This window comes from Paroedura picta, chromosome 10 (genome assembly GCF_049243985.1).
Source record: "Paroedura picta isolate Pp20150507F chromosome 10, Ppicta_v3.0, whole genome shotgun sequence".
Taxonomy (NCBI): Eukaryota; Metazoa; Chordata; class Lepidosauria; order Squamata; family Gekkonidae; genus Paroedura; species Paroedura picta.
Window position 1 is genome coordinate 62,626,888 of NC_135378.1, and position 22,351 is coordinate 62,649,238.

At 43.3% G+C, this 22,351-nt stretch overlaps 1 protein-coding gene across 4 annotated transcripts in view; it reads left to right on the plus strand.

The window, feature by feature from the left end:
* The first annotated feature begins 1,472 nt into the window (after positions 1-1,472).
* Positions 1,473-22,351, plus strand: part of QRFPR (pyroglutamylated RFamide peptide receptor) — a 30,030-nt gene continuing 9,151 nt past the window's right edge. For 2 of the 4 annotated variants that reach the window (XM_077300420.1, XM_077300421.1), the window contains exons 1-3: positions 1,473-2,138; positions 19,052-19,210; positions 21,274-21,335. In XM_077300420.1, coding sequence (XP_077156535.1) covers positions 1,799-2,138; positions 19,052-19,210; positions 21,274-21,335 — 561 coding nt within the window. In that variant the 5' untranslated portion in view covers positions 1,473-1,798. The remainder of the gene's footprint in view (positions 2,139-19,051; positions 19,211-21,273; positions 21,336-22,351) is intronic. The other 2 variants (XR_013224831.1, XM_077300419.1) reach the window with 1 other exon arrangement.

The following is a 22,351-nucleotide window of genomic DNA, read 5'->3' on the forward strand; positions in this document are numbered from 1 at the left end:
GATATATTTTATTAGCTATACATTTTATTATTTTGTTTATAGTTGTTATCCACCTTGGGTCCTGAGGTGCTCAGGAGAAAGAAGGGCGTATAAACATTTAAAATAACATTTTTAAAATCACAGATCCTCACAACAGTTGGCCGTTATTATGATCTCCATATTGCAAAGCGGATCATGGTGTCCAGTCAATGAGTTCATGGGAAGAGTAAGGTTTGAACCAGACAGCTCTGAGTCTTTTCACCTCTTTGCTCCCCTAGCAAAAGTTCTATCCTGTACCCAGAGTTTCAGGTAATATGCAGTTATGGGGCACTGAAGTTAAAAATATCCAGTAGTGCAATGGCCCTCCAAAACTGAACATTTTCCCTTTCAGTCTACAGTGCTGTAATGTAAAAATATGTTGAGCCTTATGTGATCATCTCTGCATGGTGAGGAGCTAAACAGATCTAATTCTAGTTAATTTGCTTGAAATGTTGCTGTGTTATGTATAGAAATAAGTCCTATTAAATTCAGCATGACATTCCTTTGAGTAAACTTGTCAAGGATCAGACTGAGCAGGTACACGTGATTTATCAGACCATTCATACTGTGGTAGTAGGCAAGCTAGATATGAGGCTATAAAGTCCAGGAGCATAGATATCAATGGCAAGAGTGGGGAGTGTGGCTTCTGGAGAGATGAGGCACTTGGAGGCTATGCTTCGGTGTTCTGGTCATGTTGCGACTGTGGTGTTCAGAATACAAGGCGCTGTGTGACACCCATGCAAACCAAAGACCACAGCAGCAATTTCAGCTGGACCAAAATGCACCTGCCCTGCTGCCAAGGTGCTCAACAGGGGTCCAATATGACCTGCCTGACCAATATGAATGTGTTGGAGTTTTTGGACCTTAATGGGTTCACACACCATTGCTCCAAAGAAGGTGTCCTGACTCCCCCCCCCCCCATTGCGAGACATTGCTGTTCTAGAGCAAGCTAAATCCACCCACCCACCCTCCAAATCAGATTTTAGAACTATCCCTTTCATGTCACACAACCACGTCCTTTAGGATCACAAAGCCGCACCCCCCTATCCTTTTGTAAATGATGTCTGCCATCTAACGCACAGTAACATCAACTTCCCTGATTTGCTTTATTAATCTTCTTTCATTTCTTATCGGCGACCTCTTCTGCTTCAAGCGCAGCAAACTCCCCTGCGGCGGGCACAGCCATTCACGAGGAGAGGGAAGTTCAGGAGCATCCCGCTGCGTCGCGCCCCGGAGCCGAGTCCTACTCGGCGGGACTCCCACGAAGCCGTCCTCGCTTGGCCGCATCCGGGCGGCGACTGCGTGCCTCCCCAGCCAGCCAGCCAGCCAGCCAATGCCCGACGGAGCGACCCAGCGGGTGGGAAACTTCGCAGAAGGACCGGGGTGGGGGGGGTGGGGGTGTGTGGGGAATCTGCACACTGATTGGCCAGTGGCTCCGGCAAAGTCTCCAATGGGGACCTTCGCTGCCCTCCCTCGCTTGCCGCGGCGGAGCGGAGCGGAGGGAGGCGCGCGCTTTGCTCCGCCGCTCAAAACTTTCAGGCGCTCGGCCCTCCTTTGGGGGCTCGTCTGGCGGGCGCGCCCTGGGGGTCATCGGCCGCCTGTGCGATGAGCGGCGCGGACAGACCTCGCAGGCTCCCCTGAGGCTTGCCGAGCGGACAGGCGGCCGGCTCCTTCCCCCCGCGGAGGAGCTCTCATTGGCGAAAGCCTCCGGCGCGACGGCGGCCACTTTGCCCTGCTGCGCCCCGCGGGACCGGCAGCCCTCTGGGCCGCGGCCCGTGCCATGCGCGCCCTGAACATCACCCCGGCGCAGTTCGCGCGGCTCCTGCGGGCCAACAACGTCACCCGGGAGCAGTTCATCGCCCTGTACGGGCTGCAGCCGCTGGTCTACGTCCCGGAGCTGCCGCGGCGCACCAAGCTGGCCTTCGTGCTCGTCTGCGTGCTCATCTTCGCCCTGGCGCTCTTCGGCAACTGCCTGGTCCTCTACGTGGTGGCCCGCCGCAAAGCCATGCGCACCGTCACCAACATCTTCATCTGCTCGCTGGCGCTCAGTGACCTGCTCATCGCTTTCTTCTGTGTGCCCTTCACCATGCTGCAGAACATCTCCAGCAACTGGCTGGGGGGTGAGTGCACGCGGCGGGCAAGGCTTATTCCGGCGAGGCTTATTCCGTCCAATGCATGCCTTCTGTTGGGAGGGGCCCTGCACCTGCTTGGCGTGCAGAAGACCCCCGGCTCAATTCCTGGCATCTCCAGTGGAAAGGATCAGGTGGTAGGTGACGGGAAAGACCTTTGCCAGAGACCCTGGACAGCCTCAGCCAGCCCGAGGGGTCTGGTTTAGTGTATCTTCCCCTATTCAAGTCTAGTATGTGTCGGCCCAGAGAAATAAGACTTTCGAGTGCTCAGCAAGCCATAGCAGAATATTTAGTGTGTGCTGTCTTTGAAGCAGTACTTTTGGAGCCACCTTGCCCATGCCGTGAAAGCAAGCGAATGTTCATGGGGCCTTCTGTGCTGGCCCATCACTCTGCCCTGGGTTTGGGTTTGCTGTGGGAGGATGAAGCTTTTTTGATTGTGATTGTAATTTTATGCTTTAGGGCAGGGGTAGTCAACCTGTGGTCCTCCAGATGTTCATGGACTACAATTCCCATGAGCCCCTGCCAGCGTTTGCTGGCAGGGGCTCACGGGAATTGTAGTCCATGAACATCTGGAGGACCACAGGTTGACTACCCCTGCTTTAGGGCACTGTTTGAGTGCTTTGTAACAAGGGAAACTGTATGAGAAGTCTGTCAGTCCTGCAATCTGCCTGGAATTTGTTCTTTTGTCAGATTGCCCTCATTCTGGTGCTTGTTTTTAAAATGCCAAGTAATTCCTTAGTTCCACTAGTGGAATGTTAACTCAAGAGGAATCCTGCAACTCTGCTCTAAATAATGTATACATGTTCAAACTTTCCACCAGAAGCTTTTAAAACAGTTATAACTTTTTACAATTATAAATTATATAAAGATAGTGGGTATTGGTCTATTCTCTTTCATTAACCTACCTCACAGGGCTATTGAGAGCGGTAGGGGAGAGCCATGTATTCTACTCTGAGTACTTTGCATTGAGTGGGATAAAAATGCAAGCCATAAATTACAGTATTCACATGCATCAGATTCCTAATTGACCTTGGAAATGTCAGCCCCTAATTTCACCTGACCTTTTCCCTCTTATAGATTCAAGTGGGTAGCCGTGTTGGTCTGAAGTAGTGCAACAAAATTTAAGTCGAATGGCACCTTTAAGACCAACAAAGATTTATTCAAGGCATGAGCTTTCATGTGCAGGCAAGTTTCATGCACATGAAAGCTCACACCTTTAATAAATAAATAAATAAAACGTTTTGTCAGTTTGGAATATAAAATGTCTTGAATGCCATTAAAATTAAAGAGGGCTCCCAGTCCTTCCTGGGCAGAACAAACGGCTAAAGTAATTTAGTGTGACAGGGTAAGATAGTCAGAATTCTTTAGGAAAGAAGAAAATGCATTACTAGGGCACCTCAGTCAGACAGGGAAAGGAAAATGGAGGGAAAATCTTGCCTCTGAGGGAAAGAAGTTGGATGAGGGTGTCAGATGCAATAACTATCTTGTGAGCTTTACTTGGTGATGCTGCTGACTATGTGATGTGAATGTTTGGAGTCTGTGAAATCCTAATGTCTTATCAACTTTCAAGGTTAAGTTATGGAGGTGTTCTCTGCAGGTGTGAATAATAGAGCTCAGTATAACATGGTGCCATTTTAAAAACCAGTGCCATTTAAAAAATGTAGATGCATTAAAAAAACAAAGAATGTAGATCACTGGAACTTAAGTCTCTCTGAGAGCAAGGTTCATCCAAATGGATGGGTGAACTGGTATGTAATTAACCGGCTGAACAGTTACCGCACACCATTTTTATCTCAGTGACCAAATTAAGGTGATAGGTTCCTGTTTAGGATAAGGGAGGCCTGAATCCAACTTTCCAGCCACTGCTATAACCTTGAGAGGGACACACACAGACATGCTCTCTGTCTAAAATAGAAGAGGGAGGAGCCCTGTAAAGCCACCTTGCGTTCCTTGGAGGAAGAGTAGGATAAAAGTGTGTTAGTGTAAAGATAAACAACAAGCAGGATGCTTCTAGCTGTGTTCCATTTGTTCCTCAGTTTGAATGAGGTTATTCGAAATGGGCGCTGTGTCATGGTGCTTGCAACTTAAAGGAGATCCTGTCCTTAGCCTGTCTTCCCTTGTAAGAATAAGCATTCCCTAGTAAGGATAAGGGCACTGACCTAAGCTGAATAATAAATGCGTAAATAAAATGCTGCTGCCTACTGCTCACGTAGCACTACCCTGTTGACGCAGTGGAGGGAGGCATCTGCCGTCAGACTGAAGAAGAGGTTTTGACTGACAGCTTTGTCACTCATGATAAATAACATGAATGTTTCAAGGACTCCAAGATCATCAACAAGTAGCAATGCTGTGGAATCAGATGGCCACTGTATCTGAAAAAACAGATTTTGGTACTTTTAAAATTCTCCTTTTTTTCTAAGAAAGGAAGAAACAAAAAACAAAAAAAAAGCAGCTGGGGGCTAGAAACAGAGAAGAAGGTAATTGGTGTCAGGAGACTGGGGATTTCTGCACCCTTTAAAATTAGTGAAATGCTTACTTTTCGTTGTTGTTATATTCCGGCCCCTCCATATGACGTCGCCAACATACAGCGTCTGTGCAGTAAGCGGCCGGCTACATCCTCCATTTTAAAGCGCTAGTTGGTGAATCCAAAAAAGGAAATTCACCAACCTTTGTAGCCAATTTGATGTAGTGGTTAGGAGTGCAGACTTCTAATCTGGCATGCCAGGTTCGATTCTGCACTCCCCCACATGCAGCCAGCTGGGTGACCTTGGGCTTGCCACGGCACTGATAAAACTATTCTGACCAAGCAAGAATATTAGGGCTCTCTCAGCCTCACTCACCTCACAGGGTGTCTGTTGTGGGGAGAGGAAAGGGAAGGTGAATGTAAGCCACTTTGAGACTCCTTCTGGTAGAGAAACCAACTCTGGTACTAACCAACTCTTCTTCTTCCTCATTTCCAACACTCAATGAAGTGGCAGAAATTGACTTCTGAAGAAGTCCACTCTTGCTCTCACCCCCTCTCCTGGGAACAGGAATTTCTTTTTTTTTAAAGTTATTTAAACCTGGAACAACAAATAGGTGGACAAGCGTGCAGGCAATGCCAAAAAGTATTTTCCCCAAACGTTGTAGCACAAAATATGCTTCTCTGAACTCCCCGCCCCATCTGAAATTGGGAACGAGATTAATTTTTAAAATTAACAAGACTCGTGATTCAATATGGGGTAGCATTCAAAAAGCACTATGAATCTATGATTAGATGCATAGGCATTTCAATGGAGATGTATGCATTTTAAAAAAAAATTAGTGGTCCTCGTGGGACCTTTAAAGAATGAAGATTGGCTGCCTGGCTTGATTGACAGGCAGAAGAGAGTCACATATAAACCGCCTTTGCTCTCTTCTGCCATTTCAAGCAGGCAGTGTGGAAGGTAAGAAGCGAGAATCGGCATCAGAGAAGAACCAGACAGGAAAAAGGTGAGGAGGGGCTGGGAAGCACAATTATTATTAGTGTTATGCCATTTGGCTGGTGGAATGCTATTTTTACAGATGTGTGGAAACGCTTACTGTTTTCACTTTTTAATTGGTTTTTCCTTCAGTAATCGCTTGGGTTACTACTGAGACAGTTTTGGTGTACTTCTTTAGATTAAGATAGATACCTTATCAAATGTTTTATTGTACCTTTTGCTATATGATCTCCCTACCAGTCCATATATAATTGAGACGAAATACCCCAAGGTTTAAACTTTAGAAAAGTGTGTTTGCTCAGCTTAAATATGACAGATGTGAACACAAAATCCCCTTTTTAATTTTTTCATATTACTGATATATTTGTCAAGTTTCCTACATTTGCTTAGTCCCCACCAGAATGGTTCACACTGAGCTTAAACATTTGTAATGCATTAATTCAATTAGAGCAAGAAAAATGATTTGTTGTTCATTGACAGGTTTTACATTTATGCTAAATAAATTTACAGTTACTGTTCTTGTGAAACAGTGAAATCTTTTGAAAGTGAGATGAATTACTATAGTTCAACAATCCTTGGTAATTTTTTAGACGTGAATGATGCCATGAAAGACTCTCTTATTTGGCTTTAATCATTGAATACCAGCATTAGACTACTGTTATATATGTATTTAAAAAAAAAACAGAAATAAAGTGAAAGCATGACAATTACTTTATAATAGATTGCTAATAAATAGACTTTAAATGGTTACTTGTCACAAACATTTCAGTGTTTTTGACTGCATGGACTGGTGTCAGACGGATGACTCCTTAATCAGCAAGCTGGCAACATTTGACCAAGTTGCCACTGCTATTCTCGAGCTCAGGAGGGCCCTTCAGATATGCCTCAAATCAAGCGTTAGTTGCAATTGAGTGGCAGCTCTGGGGAAGCATTAAGGTAGTGAGTTGTCATAGTGAATAACTTGCTGAAATGAAAGGATAGATGATGCTTCCACTTGGCTAGATTCATCCTATGACAGGGAGGGGTGAAGCTGTCTTTCACAACATTGAAACTAAAATCTAAAACCTCATTTGTCAGATCCATTCGTTCTAAACTTGCTTTGACACTGGTTCATTAAGTAGAGGGATTTGGCAGCATTTTTCAGGTGCTTGGTATAGAAATGAGCCTAACAATCTTTGTTTCCCACAGAATCCCATAATCAACAGGAATGTGTGCTATCAATGGATTAAGGAACTCTGGCCCAAGAAAGCAATATGGGAGCAAGATTCAGTTGCACAGTGTGGAAAGGGCAAGATTAGCATCAGTGGGTTGGTTTCAACCATGTTTGCCAGTGGTTGGAAAGGAAGAGATGATCCCTTTTTGCCCAAAGGTTATTCTGCAAGTCATGGGATCTGCGTGGCTAGGGTCTTAAATAAGGAACAGCACTGGGTGAGACTGACCAGAAATGCTCACTGAGTCTAATTCAGTGCGAATCTTGGCTACTTATACCTCTATCAAAATATACAAGAGAGTTGTACCAAGGGCTACTCTGAATGCAATATGTTTCCAGGATGCTTCCTCTTGTATTATTCTTGTAGCCATATTTCTCAGTAAGCAATCTGCTTCCCCAGTTTTTGTAACTAAAGGTATTGAGGAGAATTTAATCAATTTCCCCCTAATGGTAGGAAGCAGCTGTCTTGCCTGCTGTGCTTGGCACAGTTATGCTTGGCTTGTATGTATGCTCCCTCTGTGCCTGGTCTAAAGTGTGTCAGGATTAAAACATAAACCATGGTGTCTGTTGCTCAAAATCATTAATGGTTGCTTATTCCTGTTTTTTTAATATATAATGAAGAACATTTTCCTCTGTGCTTAATTACTTTAAGCATTTATAAAGCAAATAGTTTTGTTTAAGCCAGCTTGGTATAGTGGTTAGGAGCGCTGACTTCTAATCTGGCAAGCCAGGTTTGATTCCCCGCTCCTCCACATGCAGCCAGCGGAGTGATCTTGGGCTCGTCACAGCACTGATACAGCTGTTCTGAACAAGCAGTAATACCAGGGCTCTTTCAGCCTCACCTACCTCACAGGGTGTCTGTTGTGAAGAGAGGAAAGGTAAGCTGCTTTGAGACTCCTTCTGGTAGAGAAAAGCGGTATATAAGAAACAACTCTTCTTCTTTGAAAATGCCCCCTGTCTGTATAAATAGCATGAACTGGGCATCCATAGACCATAGACCAACTGTATACTCTTTGAACAAAAAGAGAATCGTTCCATGCCAGCATGGATTTGGCTGTGTGATTGGAGGTTATGCATCTAACTGTTCACAAGATGTATCATAGAATACATCAGCTGGTTTTCTACAGGCAGAGAGATTGTGACAAGGGGCATACGATCCCTGCGGATATCCTGTGGGATGATACAGCCCCCTGGAGGATCCATGCATGGCTACATATTTGAATCCCTTTGTGGGAATTGCCAATCCTGTCATAAATGGTCATTTGATGACAAGGCTATAGAAAATGTACCTCATTTTAATTAGTTGGGAATATGTTCTAAAAAGGTTGAATGAAGTTGTCTTTTAATTACAAAATATATTTCCTGCAAAGCATAGAACAGCACAAGACAAGTTGAGAAAAATTGGCTTTCCTGTCTCTAAGCATGCCTACATCCTTTGTTCATTTGTGGGGCAGACGTAGGGGATTGACTAAGACAGATGATTGCTAGGTATTCTGCCAGGTATTGCTGCAGCAATTGTTAGTGTACTTTATTGCTTGCCAACTTTTTTCTTTTAATGTGCAGTTTGTAGGCTTTTACAAATCAATGGGCATATGTTGCCAAGGAAATGTTTTCTGGAAGAGGAACAAAACGATGAACTTGGTAGTAATTGTATAATCCAGTGTTAAACTAAAATGCCACAGTGTGATACCAATACTCAGAATGTAAGACCATGCGGTCCTAAACAGGCAGAAGAAAAATGAGGAATTTTTTTTCTAATCAAGTGTAGGGTTTCTTCAGAATACTTTATTACCATGTTATCAAAGCAGATGATGATTTGAAAGGTATTTCCATGGCCTGATGGTTTGCCTCCGTACTAGGTTTCATATGATGGCTTTGTGTAATGGGGCTATACTTTCTCATTAAAGGTTCTGGTTCCAACCATAAAGGCCTTATGCCTCTCTGAATATGTGCCTAGAGAACACTGTGATCTAGTAATACCAGTCAGCTAAGGATCCCTGGCCCCAAAGAAATATGCCATCTTTGTCATCATCTTCAGAATCAGAAGCTGATGTTGACCCCACTTTAGTGGTGTTTTTCTTTTCTGTCTCAACTTCCTTTTTTTGCTGTTTTGGAGAGGCACTCCTCTGCTTAGAAGCAGTACAATCCTTTTTAAAATGCCCTTGTTTTCCACGTGAGCGGCAAGTCACATTGCTTTTTTTTGCTTATATTGAAAGCTAATTGTTCAGTACTTGATACAGTTTTATTATTGCAGTCGTCAAACTGTTGATCTGCCTCTTCAAGTTGGTTGTTTACTTCAGTTAGAGAAAATTTGTTCTCTCCCACCAGCCTTTTGTCTGCCCCCCATCTTCAGCTATATTTATTATTCATTTATTTCATGTAGAGCCCACCAGGCTGGATCCAGAATGAGTCAAAACACCTTACTTCATTCTCCTCTCCTCCATTTTGTCCTCAGGGGCTGACTTAGAGTGAAAAATCATTGGAAAGGGCCGCTTTTAATGGGTATTTTAATGGGGATAGGACTGCTGTGACCCGCCACGAGCCTACGGGGAGTGGCGGGATATAAATCCAAATAATAATAATAATAATAATAATAATAATAATAATAATAATAATAATAATAATAATAATAATTCCCTAGCCTGTCCTGGCCTTGCCCCCAATAGTCTGTCTGATCCTGCCATTCCCTACCAAAGGAGAAGGAAGGAAGTAGGGGCAGCTGCCCAGTTGCAGTCTATCTTGCCTCAGACAGGCCTCAGGCAGGTCAGCTACTGCTTCCTCTATCGTGTGCCGTGCAGGGGCTGTCTCTCTCACTTTGGCTGGGCAGCTTGGCTGCCTCACTCACCTTGCATGAGGGACATCTGGGTTGAGCCAGGCAACTCCCTCTGCCCTGCCTTCCTCTGGGCTCAGTTGGGCAGTACCATAAATTCGATCTTGTGTGGGGCTCAGCCAGGTGCCTCTTTCTGCCTTGGCTGGGCACTGCTGTCTCCTTCGTGCTGGGCTCAGTTTGGATTAGTGCTAACTTCTGTTTCACTTTGCTTCTCATGGGGTCTGGCAGGGCAGCAATTACTTTATCTTACCATGCAGAAAGCAAGGATAGGCACTGCTGTCTGCCTGGCAGCACATGAATTGGGATTTAGCCGGGTACTGCTCTGTGCCCTAAATTGCCTTGCCTCGCATGGAGTTTGGCGGTATTGTTTTTATTTTTATTTACATTTATTGATTATTGATGTGGAGCACATCTTCTAGCACGTCCCCTGAAACGGATATAACTACGGACATGACGTCCGTAGTCCTTCCCCAGGGAGTGTGCCAGAAGAGGCTGAGGCAGCTGTGGGACAGCACAGCAGGCAGCTGACTGGGGCAGTGTGAGCTGTTGTGGGGAGGAGGCTACGCCGCCATTGCGCTGCCTGAGGAGGCCTAATGCTGTCCCCGCCTGAGGCCTTTGCAGTGCGGAGGTCTGTTGGCCCAACACTGGCCCTGCCTGAGGCTTGCACTTTTGCAGGGCAGCGCAGAAGCCACCTGAGCCAGCACTGGCCCCGCTGGAGGCCTGACTGGTTGCGGAACAGTACGGAGGTCTGGTTGCTCATTGGTGGCCCCTCCCAAGGCCTGAGCTGTCATGGGCCAGAGTGGAGGCTTCCCAGGCCAATGCTGCTGGAAAGTGAATCTGGGGAGGAGGTGGGAGGGAGAAAGGATTCTGGGTGTGTGTCCGAGGAAAGGGTGAGGAACCAGGAAGGAGGTCAGGTAAGCCAGAGGTAAGTGTGGGGGATGAATGATGGGTAAGGAATTTTTTTTGTGTGTGTCTGAGAAAGGAGGAGTGGGAGGGACCAGGAAGGAGGTCAGGCAAGTGAGAGGTAAGGGTGGTGAGGGCAGGGGGGGATCGGGGGGGGGGAAGGAGTTTTTGTATGTGTGTGTCTGAGAGAGGAGGAGGAGGAGGGAGGGATCAAGGAGCCCCTGAGCAGATATATGTTCCACATACCTTGTGAAAGTTGGGCTGTGACTGATTGATTTGTTTGTTGGATTTTTTAGGCTGCCCCTCTCTAGCAACAGTCTTGGAGTAGTTCACAACATTTAAAGCCCCATACATAATATTATAAAACTTTTTACAGTTAGAAATAATAGTAGTTAAAAGCAAGCTGAGACACTACCCCAGCTGGCTGCCTGCTACGCCAACTTGCAGCTGCCTCAGCCTCTTCTGGTGTGCTCCCTGTGGTGGAACTACAGACATCTCATTCGTAGTTATATCCGTTTCAGAGGGCACGCTAGAAGATGTGTTTCCCCTCAAAAACCTGGGATCCAAATAGATCTAAAATTAAGTTTACATTCCCAGACATAGCTGGGGGGGGGTAAGGAATGGGAGGGGGAATTCATATGTCAGTGAGTGCAGGCCTTGGCTTGCCTCATATGCCTGTTGGAAGAGTGCCATTTTGCAGGCCCTTGGAATATTGACAGCTGTGATTTGATAGGGCCTGGATCTTTGCTGGAAGCTCATTCCACCAAGCTGGAGCCAGGACTGAAAAAGCCCTGGCTCTTGTTGACTATCACATGGCTCACTATGCTTAGGTGTTCTGGTAGGGTGCTAGTACCTTCGCCTGGTGTAGGTGGAAAAACACCTGATGAGTTTTAATAGGTACTCACATGGGGTTTGCTTATATGTCATAATTTCCCCCAAATTTGCATTCCCTTCCTTGGGGCAAAAACCCACTGGATTCAAAATTTACATAAATTCTACATCTCTTCCCTGTATGACTCTCCTTGAGGAACCCTGGGCTTCAAGAGCAACTTGAAAAACATTTGCTACTTAATTACAATAAGTCTAGATCTGATTTGAGACCAAACTGGGAGCCTTCAGGATTTAGTAAAAGAGTTTTTCAGCTGGGCCTGATTATTCCTAGCCTTTTATGAAAAGCAGAAGAGCTAAGCAGCAAGCAGTCGGTAATTCTTCACAGGAATGAGCACTACTTCTTGTTTGTACAAGCTTCCCTGATATTCTGAGATGAAGCATATACCCAAAAGTTCAATAAGATATATTAGTCTGAAGGGGACGAAATGTGCAAGATGGTGCCTCAGAAGAATTTTCCATCAAGCTGCTTGAATTAAATGTGCAATGCATTTTATTTTTATTAGATTTGGCTGCAGCCTGAGTGATGCCCAGAAACTCAAATGGAAAAGAGAAGGGAAAATGTATGAGATTAGGGGGGAAACACTATGTCAAGAAAATCTTCAAAAACCATGCTAAGTTAAGATTTCAATATTAGTGAGACCCCATATCTGAAATACATTCCTGGACATTTCTTCATGGGGACTGCTATGTCCAGTACTGTAGCATGTGAGAACCCTATCTTCTCCTCAGCCCCCCCTCTTATTTTAGTTGTAGTTGTTTTAATAGACATGGGCTTTTACAGTCTAAGGGGATTTGAAATTCGAGGAGTCACTTGGGTATAGCCATGACATCGGGGAAATCTCAGGAAAGAAGAGGAAGGAGGTAAAAATTATTAAGTATAATCTCTCCCAACTCAGTGGCATTTTGCACCCAATAACAAAACACCTTTGAACACTGGAGACACCACCCATTAGCCTTATATACCTAGAAGGAAGTTGCTACTTCATTAAGCAACATATAGTTCCTCTTTTATCTTTTTTACTCACTCAACAAGGGCACTCAAGTGATTCATTTGCCCTCCACTCTGATTCAGGAGCTACCTTGACTCACCCAAACTTTTTGTGTCCAGGCAGAACTGACTCATGTCAACTTAGTTAAAGTATGTTAATTATGTTGCCTTACCCATGCAGAAAGTGAAGAGGAACTAAAGAGCCTGTTGATGCGGGTGAAGGAGGAGAGTGCAAAAGTTGGCTTGAAACTCAACATCAAGAAAACAAAGATCATGGCATCCGGCCCTCTCAATTCCTGGCAAATAGATGGGGAAGAAATGGAGATAGTGACAGATTTTATTTTCCTGGGCTCCAAGATCACTGCAGATGGGGACTGCAGCAAAGAAATTAAAAGACGCTTGCTCCTGGGGAGGAAAGCTATGGCAAATCTAGACAGCATCCTAAAAAGCAGAGACATCACCTTGCCAACAAAAGTGCGTTTAGTCAAGGCTATGGTATTCCCAGTTGCAATGTATGGCTGCGAAAGTTGGACCATAAGGAAGGCCGAGCGTCAAAGAATTGAGGCTTTTGAACTCTGGTGCTGGAAAAGACTCTTGCGAGTCCCTTGGATTGCAAGGCGAACAAACTGGTCAGTCCTAGAGGAGATCAGCCCTGACTGCTCTTTAGAAGGCCAGATCCTGAAGATGAAACTCAAATACTTTGGCCACCTCATGAGAAGGAAGGACTCCCTGGAGAAGAGCCTAATGCTGGGAGCGATTGAGGGCAAAAGAAGAAGGGGACGACAGAGAATGAGGTGGCTGGATGGAGTCACTGAAGCAGTAGGTGCAAGCTTAAATGGACTCCGGGGAATGGTAGAGGACAGGAAGGCCTGGAGGATCATTGTCCATGGGGTCGCGATGGGTCGGACACGACTTCGCACATAACAACAACAACACCCATGCAGATATGTCTCAAATTGCCTAATCAAAGTATTCCCCCCCACTTTCCCCACCAAAGTCTGACAGCCCTTAACTTTAAACCACCCAGTGAGATTTTGATCTTGACCCAGTCCAAAGCCAGAACAGTCAAAGCCCACGTACTCTGGGGTCTTCTTCCATAAAAGAAGTACCCCAGGAACTAGCAAATGGTTGCTCAGATCCCCAGTCCAGATCTCTGCTGTACATATATTGAGTGAAGTCCCTGAACCTAACTCTGGGTGCACACAGGTGCCCACATTTCCTAAAGTTTTCAAGTTATTACTTGCAAGTCATTACTAGCAAGCAAAGGCTAGAAACCTGCCTTGTTTGAAAATTCTGGGAATTACAGATGCTGTGACTGAAGTGTTTACGTGCATTTCTGTGCTTTGGTGGCTGTTATGACATTTCTAAAATGATGTATGAGCTATAAAATGAATCTGTCTATAAATTTGTTTCTAGAAAAACTGCTCACTAGCAATTTCCTGCACTGTTTTTTGTTGGGAAATGGTTCTTACTCAATTTATGCTCTGAAACTTAAATGGTGGCCAGAAATGACCATGTTTCTTAAAGGCAATAATATAATTCACAGGGATCAGAGCATTTTCTTTCATAAAGAAAAAGGAGCTTCTGCTTATTGCTAAAATGTGGAAATAGCACAAATGCAGCATATTTTAGGCATTAAACATTTGGAATGTAGGATGAAATTTTTCATTGAAATTCGTTCCATTGTATAGTGACTTAAGGGATGGATTGCAAAGTTGAATGTGTTTTTTTAGTATATTAAAAATACTTTGGGGGTAGAATGATGTTGTATATGAACAAAATGATGTGTCATGTTTCATTACCAATATATTAAAGCTGAATACTATTCAATATTTCTGTTGTTTCTAATACCTCATCGAGCTGTTAAGGCATCTCTAGGGGATAAATGTAAAAATATGTTAATACATTTTAAAATGCTGTCAGCATCTTGACCTAGAAAAATAATTCAAAGATTTAACTTCTTTTGATTCACTGGAAAAGCTTGGTCATTTCAAACTTAGCCCATCACTTTCTTATAAGCTGAAGGGCTGCCTTAGGCATTCCTTCATGAACTGGATTGTTTTTATCCTTTCCAGTCTGGATTCTACTCTGATTAGGCAACCTTGGTTGGTCTGGCGAATGACTTGTACAGGAATATGGACAAGCCTCAACAGCTTTTAATAATATCTTGATATTCTTCTAAATTGCCCTTCTGGCCTGGGATTGGGAGGCACCACAGCCATTGGAGGGTAGGCTTCAGAAGTAGGCTTCATCCCTGGAGGAATGTTGCTCAGCCCCTTGACAAGACTCTATCCTTTCCCCTATGCTTTTCAATATCTGCATGAAACTACTGGGCGAGGTCATCTGGAGGCCTTGGCAGGGTGGTTGCCAGTATGCAGATGATAGTTCTATCTTGTGTTTCCAGCCAATGCCAGGGATTCTGTAGAAACTGTAAATCCTCAAGACAAATGGTGGGTAATATTTATTTGATGAACTGCAGTTATTTGATACTACATTGCCAGAGTTGTTTGAAGGCACCTAGAGCAGAGATACAGGGAAGATAATGAAATGGAAATGGATTTTTTTTCAAATACTGTTTCTCTATGGAAAATTTAGCATTCTTAAGTGTTCATTGTTTCATAACATTAATAACAATGCATGGATGCATTTGACAGTTTCATAACCATGATTGGTTCTCAAGTGATTATCTGTAAGAATTGTGTGAGGCAGTATATGCATACTTTATTGGTGTGTAAACCAGGTGTGGGGGGATAAAACCACATATACGTATGATCAGGTAAAAATGGAGCTATGAGTTTACCTGACTGGCAATTGCAATACCTCTTATGGCATTTGAAAGGAGACATTAATAAGAATTGTTGATTTGGTGTGCTGGTCAAATCAAAACCACTCTGATATGAAATTCACAAATAATGCAAGCTATGAGGTGCCCCAATGACTTCTAGGATTGGGAGCTAAATTCTGTTCAGTAGATGTGTGGACAATCACATCTGTGGCATTTTGTGAACAGTTTTTTGGCTGTACTAATATTAGTGTCAACAGTTGACAGTGCCTTTGTTTTTTAGTTAAATTTAAACAATATAATAGAAATATATACCATATTGTCATTACATTTTTGCACATGTGAGTCCAATAAAAATTGAACATTTTAGTGGTTTTAAAAATAAAATCTTTTCTCCTGGATGGGCTTATTCATTCTATAACTGCCTAGCTTAATATTAATCCAGTTTCTCCCTGTTTATTGTTTTTTATGAATCTCTTAGTTTTGGGAAGCAGAGATCAGACTAAACTCTTTCCCCAAAAATGCTTCTGCCAGTACAGCAACAGTTTAATTGAATTAGTGATCTGCCCTCTATTTCAGTAACAGATAGTGTTAATTCTTTTATTCAGTTGGGCAGAGAATGAAAAAAAATTCTTTAGATCTCAGCAGAAAAAAAAGTTGCAGGAGTTGCTGAACTACAGAGCACTCAAGTATCCAGTGAAGCTGATCGGTAGTAGGTTCAGGATGAGCAAAAGGAAAAACTAATTTACACAGAGTGATTAAAATGTGGAATTCACTGCCAGAGGATATAATGGCGGCCACAGGAATAAGGAACTTTAAAAGGGGATTAGAGAGATTGATGGCAGATAAGTATATCTTGTTCAGGTGGGTTAGTCTGAAGGAAGAGAACAAAGTTTGAGTCCAGATCTGTGCACATGGAAGCTTATATCTAGAATTAAATTTTGTTAGTCTCAAACATTGTTCTAAAACATTTTTGTATTATTTGATCTCTGTGATTGAAGTTGCTGAAATCAGGTCTCACAGTCAGCTTTTGAATGAAGATGTGAACCTGCTCTCTGTAAGCCAAGCAGAATGCTAATGCATTAAAATTATAAAGAGGGGGCTGTATAACATAGGAGTAGACATTCCTTTAAAGAGATGTCCAACAGCTTTTGACTAAAAGTAAAAGTGACAAAGTATTTTAAAAGTATTAAAAGTGACAAAGTATTAAGAGTCATCAAGTTACTTCTGTTTATGGCAGCCCTATGAAGTTATAAACTTGAAAACATGTCATTGACAGCCTTGCTTAGGGCTTGCAGCAAAATAAGGGTCAAACTGACTTCCTTTACTGAGGGACATTCCGCATGACTTAAATATAGCAGAAGTATTACCTTTGGTAAACGCTACAAATTCAACGTTCCGCATGATGTCGCACACAATCTACAACACTCCTGCAACACTCCTGCAAAAACCACTTCGTTGTAGTGCTTTTTGGGGAATCGGGAAAAGTGGATTCCCCCTGAAAAAACTGCTACACTTCTGCGCACAAGCTGCAACACATCAACAAAAGACATGTGCATTCTCAATGTAGCGGTAGAAAGTCCCTCCCCCGCTCTTGCCCCGAACTTCTGGAGAAACGATCATCATTTTCCCCCCCTTAGACCTGCAAAAGCAACGAACAAGCGAGGCTTCTCTGGATAAAGTCCCTCCACAGAAGTGATTTAAAGTAAAACAAATCTCCCTAAGTTCCCAAGCACAACACAGCCCCCTGTTCGGCACTGCCCATAATTTCGGCCACAAATCGCACCCGTGGGGGGGATTTTTTTTTCTACTTGAGGAGTATGTAAACAATTAATCGCCAGCTCCTACGCCAGCAAAAAGTCTTTCCTATGCAATGATTGAACGCATATTTGTTGCAATGGGTGTGTTTGGTTAAAAAAAAAAGTTCTTAAAGGGCAAGGGGCTTTTCGGGAGCATGAACACAACAGCCCATTGGCTGTTCCGTTTGATTGACGGCCAGAGGCGGGAAGAAGCACAGAAAAAAAATTGCTTCCTTTGTTGCAATTCCAGCAAGACTGGAAATCTGTGGGGAATGAATGAAACGCTACTGGGACTTCTATATTCCACTAAAAATAAAGGTATGCGAACTGACAAAATTCCACTATTTAATATAGCGTTTCTACATTCTGTGAACATTTGGCAACATTGGTCTTTGTGTGGAATGGACCTGAGTCAATCCATTTCATGTTGAGTCTCCCACTTTTCCTGTTGCCTTCAACATTTCCATAGCATTATTGCCTTTACCAGTGAGCTGGGTAATACAAGTACAACCTGACCTGGATGGTCCAGACTAATGTGATCTGGCCAGATCTTAAAAGCTAAGCAGGCTCTGGTTAGTATTTAGATGGAGGACCAACAATGAAGTCACAGGTTTCATTGTTGTTATCTGCCCTGAGTGATTATTGTTACACAGAGGTAGGCAATGGCAAATCACCTCTGAATGTCACTTGCCTAGAAAACCATATGGGTGACCATAAGGCTAGAAGAAGAAGAAGAGTTAGTTCTTATATGCTGCTTTTCTCTACCCAAAGGAGGCTCAAAGCGGCTTACAGTCCCCTTCCCTTTCCTCTCCCCAGAACAGACACCCTGTGAGGTGGGTGAGGCTGAGAGGGCCCTGATATCACTGCTCAGTCAGAACAGCCTTATCAATGCTGTGGCGAGCCCAAGGTCACCCAGCTGGCTGCATGTGGGGGAGTGCAGAATCGAACCCGGCTCGCCAGATTAGAAGTCCGCACTCCTAACCACTACACCAAACTGGCTCTTGCTACTGCAACTAGATAGCACTTGACACACACACAATGGAAGTACAATGCAAACAGATGGTTTCTCCAAAAGCTTTTATTTTGGGAAGCAAACAAAAGTTTGAAAGATTTTTTTTAATGTCATTTTCAACAGTAACTTTTCCATTTATCTTCTAAACCTGCAAGGTACCTGTCAAAACAGTGTTAAGATCGTTCTCTTGTAAAGAAAGGGTGGGTATAAAAAAGCACTGAGACTGAAACACCTCAATTTCCTTTCCTATAGAAAAGGTCTGGGAAGGGTCCTTAACAAACTTAGCTGGCTTCACCACTGCACGCGCGACAGAGTACACAGATGAGTCTCAGGTCTGCACTCTGTTAGACCCAATATGTAAGTTCTCTTGAGTTCACGTGTGCTATGCCTAGTCAATATCAGAACCATGGTGCCTGTGGAAAAAGGGCTTCAGTCTTCCCCCCTGTGCTGTTTTTCCAAACTGAAGCAGTCCTGGGGGCAGGTTTGGAGGAGCCTACATGTTTCCTGGAATTTTCCCAGTAGCTTCCCTCCCCACATTGTTTCAGGCAAAGTAGCAGAAGGGTCAAGTCTGAAGTCACTTTTCAGTGTGTACCTTGGTTCTGATCCTAATTGGGTACAACACCTATAGGAAGTGAGGAAAACTGGATGGTGTTTCTAGGAGCATGCTCTTATTTTTTCCATTCTAAGTAAACGGTTGACATTTATTCAGTGTTTATGCAGTGCTGCATTTGTTAAGGCTAACATGGCTGAAGACAAAACCTGCCTCCTACCATCGATTAAAGGTAGCCTCTTTGATATGGATAATGCCAAAACTAAGCGCTTCTGGATTTCATTACTTTGAAAGTCCAACGCGAAATTAATAGAACCTAACAGTACTTCACTTTGGTTGGGATGTATTATGTATTAATTATTCAAACACATGGCAGGCAAGATACTGCTGTTTAATGGTACTTTCAGTTTCAATTCTTTCTTGTTCTGTGAAGCGAAGGAGCATTGAATGGCGCTTGTGTTTGTTCCAATTATTTCAGGTGCCTTTGCCTGCAAGATGGTGCCATTTGTCCAATCCACTGCAATTGTTACTGAGATTCTCACAATGACTTGCATTGCTGCAGAAAGACACAATGGGATTGTGCATCCACTAAAAATGAAATGGCAGTACACCAACAGAAGAGCATACACAATGCTTGGTAAGGCTTACTTATGTATTTATAGCCCACCTTTCTCTCCAGTGGGGTCCAACACAGAGCAACCTTGTCTAGTAAGTTCCATGGCATCTTCCAGATCCCAATCTGACACACAGAGCAAATGGCCTGTTTACTTGTTGGATATAAAACTGATACAGGATATGAGCATAAGGGAGATGGCTGCTCTTTGGGAAAGTCAGTTTCTTTGATTGCTTTAATAATCCAATTTGTGTGAATATGGATGAAAGTGTGTCAGGTTATATCCTAGGAAAGGTGCTATTGCCTGCCCCCTTCTTTCAGATGTTATCTACATGGTCTGCAAGCAATTCCTGGCCTCCAACGATGCCTCTCTGAGAGTCAGTATTAGACCTATGGATTCTAGCAAGCCTGATGTATGTAACAAATCTACAGATCCAGAGGCCAACAGAACTAAAAATCATACGTCAAGCCTGGTAATCATTTGAAAAAAGATAACACATTGTATATGCTGAGGATACTCAGTTATTTCTGCTGACGGGCAGCCATCCATCAGCACCTCCAGACTGGTCAAATATCTGGAGGCAATGATGAACAGTTTTAGAATGATTTTGCTTCTTCTATGCTAAGATTAAAGATCCCTTGCCATTCAAAATTCACCTGGAAGCTAAAAGGTTAACAGATGGAAACTGCTTGTAGAAGGACAAGGTATGGCTAGATCCACTTCCACCAACCATAATTCAGCCTATATTGACTTAATAATCATGCATAGAGAATCAAGTAGAACTAGTTTGTCTGATCATGTGCAAGATGAATTCCGCAGCCAAAGTTCATTGAACAAACAACATATTTGCAGCTTCTTCAGTAAGCACTGACTTGTTCCACTTGATTCACAAAGCATTGGCACTGACCATTTATGCACTGGAGGTTTCAAGCCGGGCTGCAGGCTGGAGTTTTAGTTGTGGCAGCTTGCCCTACCTCTTCCTGCACCCATATGAGGGAACATTGAGCCCAGTGCACCTCATCCGCCCCTGATTTGTGCTCCTGCACAGGAGCTGGGTCAGTGAAGTTCAAAGTGCGTAAATGGTCACTGACAGTTTCCCAAAGTGCTTTGTGAGTCATTGCGTAGCCTTGCAGAAAGAAAAAAGGCAAACTTACTGATACATCAGAATAACTTTGATTTGTATGTGTGTGGGTTGCATTGGAACTTTTTCCTTCCTGAAAAACGTCTGGTGGCTTGAACATGCACAGAAAATGGAATGAGTAACAGCTTTCTTCACTGAATGGAGTGGGTGATGTGCCTTGAATGCTCGCTAGTAGTACACAAAGAGGCATCATTCAGATTTGGTCCAGGTGTTGATCTGTCTGGTGGGTGGGCGGTGTCGTGATCTTGCATTGTGTGAGCCTATTAAAGAGAAACTGGTATCTTCACCTCTTCATTATATTGGTGGCTTCATACAAGAAAGAAAGAAGCACATTTAATATCTGAAGAAAAGAATAACATTTGTTTTAATCTGAAAAAGATAATTTGATATATCCTGCTAGCAGCAGTAATGCATGTTTTTCATTAGGCTTCCAGATTTTTGTTTTCTGGCTGGTCCTCAGTTATGTCATTTGGTATTTTTCTCATTCATGTTTTCCTGTAAGCAATTTGCTTGAATCCTAGTGACTATATTTCTCCTATATAATGGTATGTTTTCTAAATAGATATTTAAATTAATTTTTCACTGTCAGAGTGCTGCATTTGTTATAGACTGTTTGGAACAGTTGCCTTTTTTGTTGTTTTGTTAAATCGACACTATTGTCTGAAGTATGGAATTTAAAAGTTTAGCATGTTGCTATGCATTTTTTTCCACAGGGCAAGTTGTGTCTTTCACAATTCGCTTTCTTTTAAAATATTCGCCATGAACATCATTAAAGTTAAACTGATTTTTCTGAAATCCATAATCTAGCCTAAATGTTCCATATATGCACATTAAAACAAAAACTTGAGTTGTTGTTGTTGTTAGGTGCGAAGTCGTGTCCGACCCAAGGTTACTTAAATCTTTTGTGCCTTTTTTGTTACATTATCCCTTTTTTGTCTTTTTCAGTTATAGTCTGGTTGGTGGCAGCTATTGTTGGATCTCCTATGTGGCATGTACAGCGACTAGAGGTATGGTATGGTGCATGTGTGCATTCATATTTTTATGCATCAACTATTGTCTTGATGCCAGTTAATATCTATATAAGTTGAGACTTCCACTCCTTCAGGGCATAATTGCTTGGTGCTACAGGGAACTAAACATCAAGAAATTGTAAAATATGACAGTAGAAATGGGTGTTGGAAAAATACAAGTATGAAAAATGTCAATAGCAGAAGGATATGACTTCGCTTGGCTATCAAGAAAGAAAAAGAGAGATTTACAAGTTATGTTACTAGATATAGAATCATAGGATCATCCTCCTGGATCATCTAGTCCAACTCCCTGCACTATGCAGGATACTCACAACCCTATCGCTCATCCACTTTAACCTGCCACTTCCTTGAATCTTCACAGAATCAGAATCAGTCGACAGAGTTTTGAAAATCATTTTCTTCTGGCCTTGTCTGGTCAAGCAGCTGGTTAACTACGGGGAGTGAGCCAGAGTCACCAATCCTCAGCTTGACGGAAGTGAGGAACCCCTTCCTGCCAGCATCTAGGGAGAGGGAAGGTGTATGTCTTTCTCAGGGCTGCTACTGGGACAGGAAAAAACACATGTGATAGTAATAGCTGTAGCAGGTGGGTTAGCAGGAAGTGTGAGGGAGATTAGGATGGAATGTTTAAGAGTTGGAACCAGGATGAAGGTGCCATTTGATCAGCATTTCCAACGCTTAGGCCATGGTTCTGTTGTCTTCAGAAGTCAATTTCTGCCACTTCATTGAGTGTTGTAAATGAGGAAGAAGAAGAATTGGTTCTTATATGCCACTTTACCAGAAGGAGTCTCAAAAGTGGCTTACATTCGCCTTCCCTTTCCTCTCCCCACAGCAGATGCCCTGTGAGGTAGATGAGGCTGAGAGAGCCCTGATATTAATGCTTGGTCAGAACAGCTTTATCAGTGCTGTGGCGAGCCCAAGGTCACCCAGCTGGCTGCATGGGGAGGAGCAGGGAATCAAACCCAACTAGCCAGATTAGAAGTTGGCACTCAAGC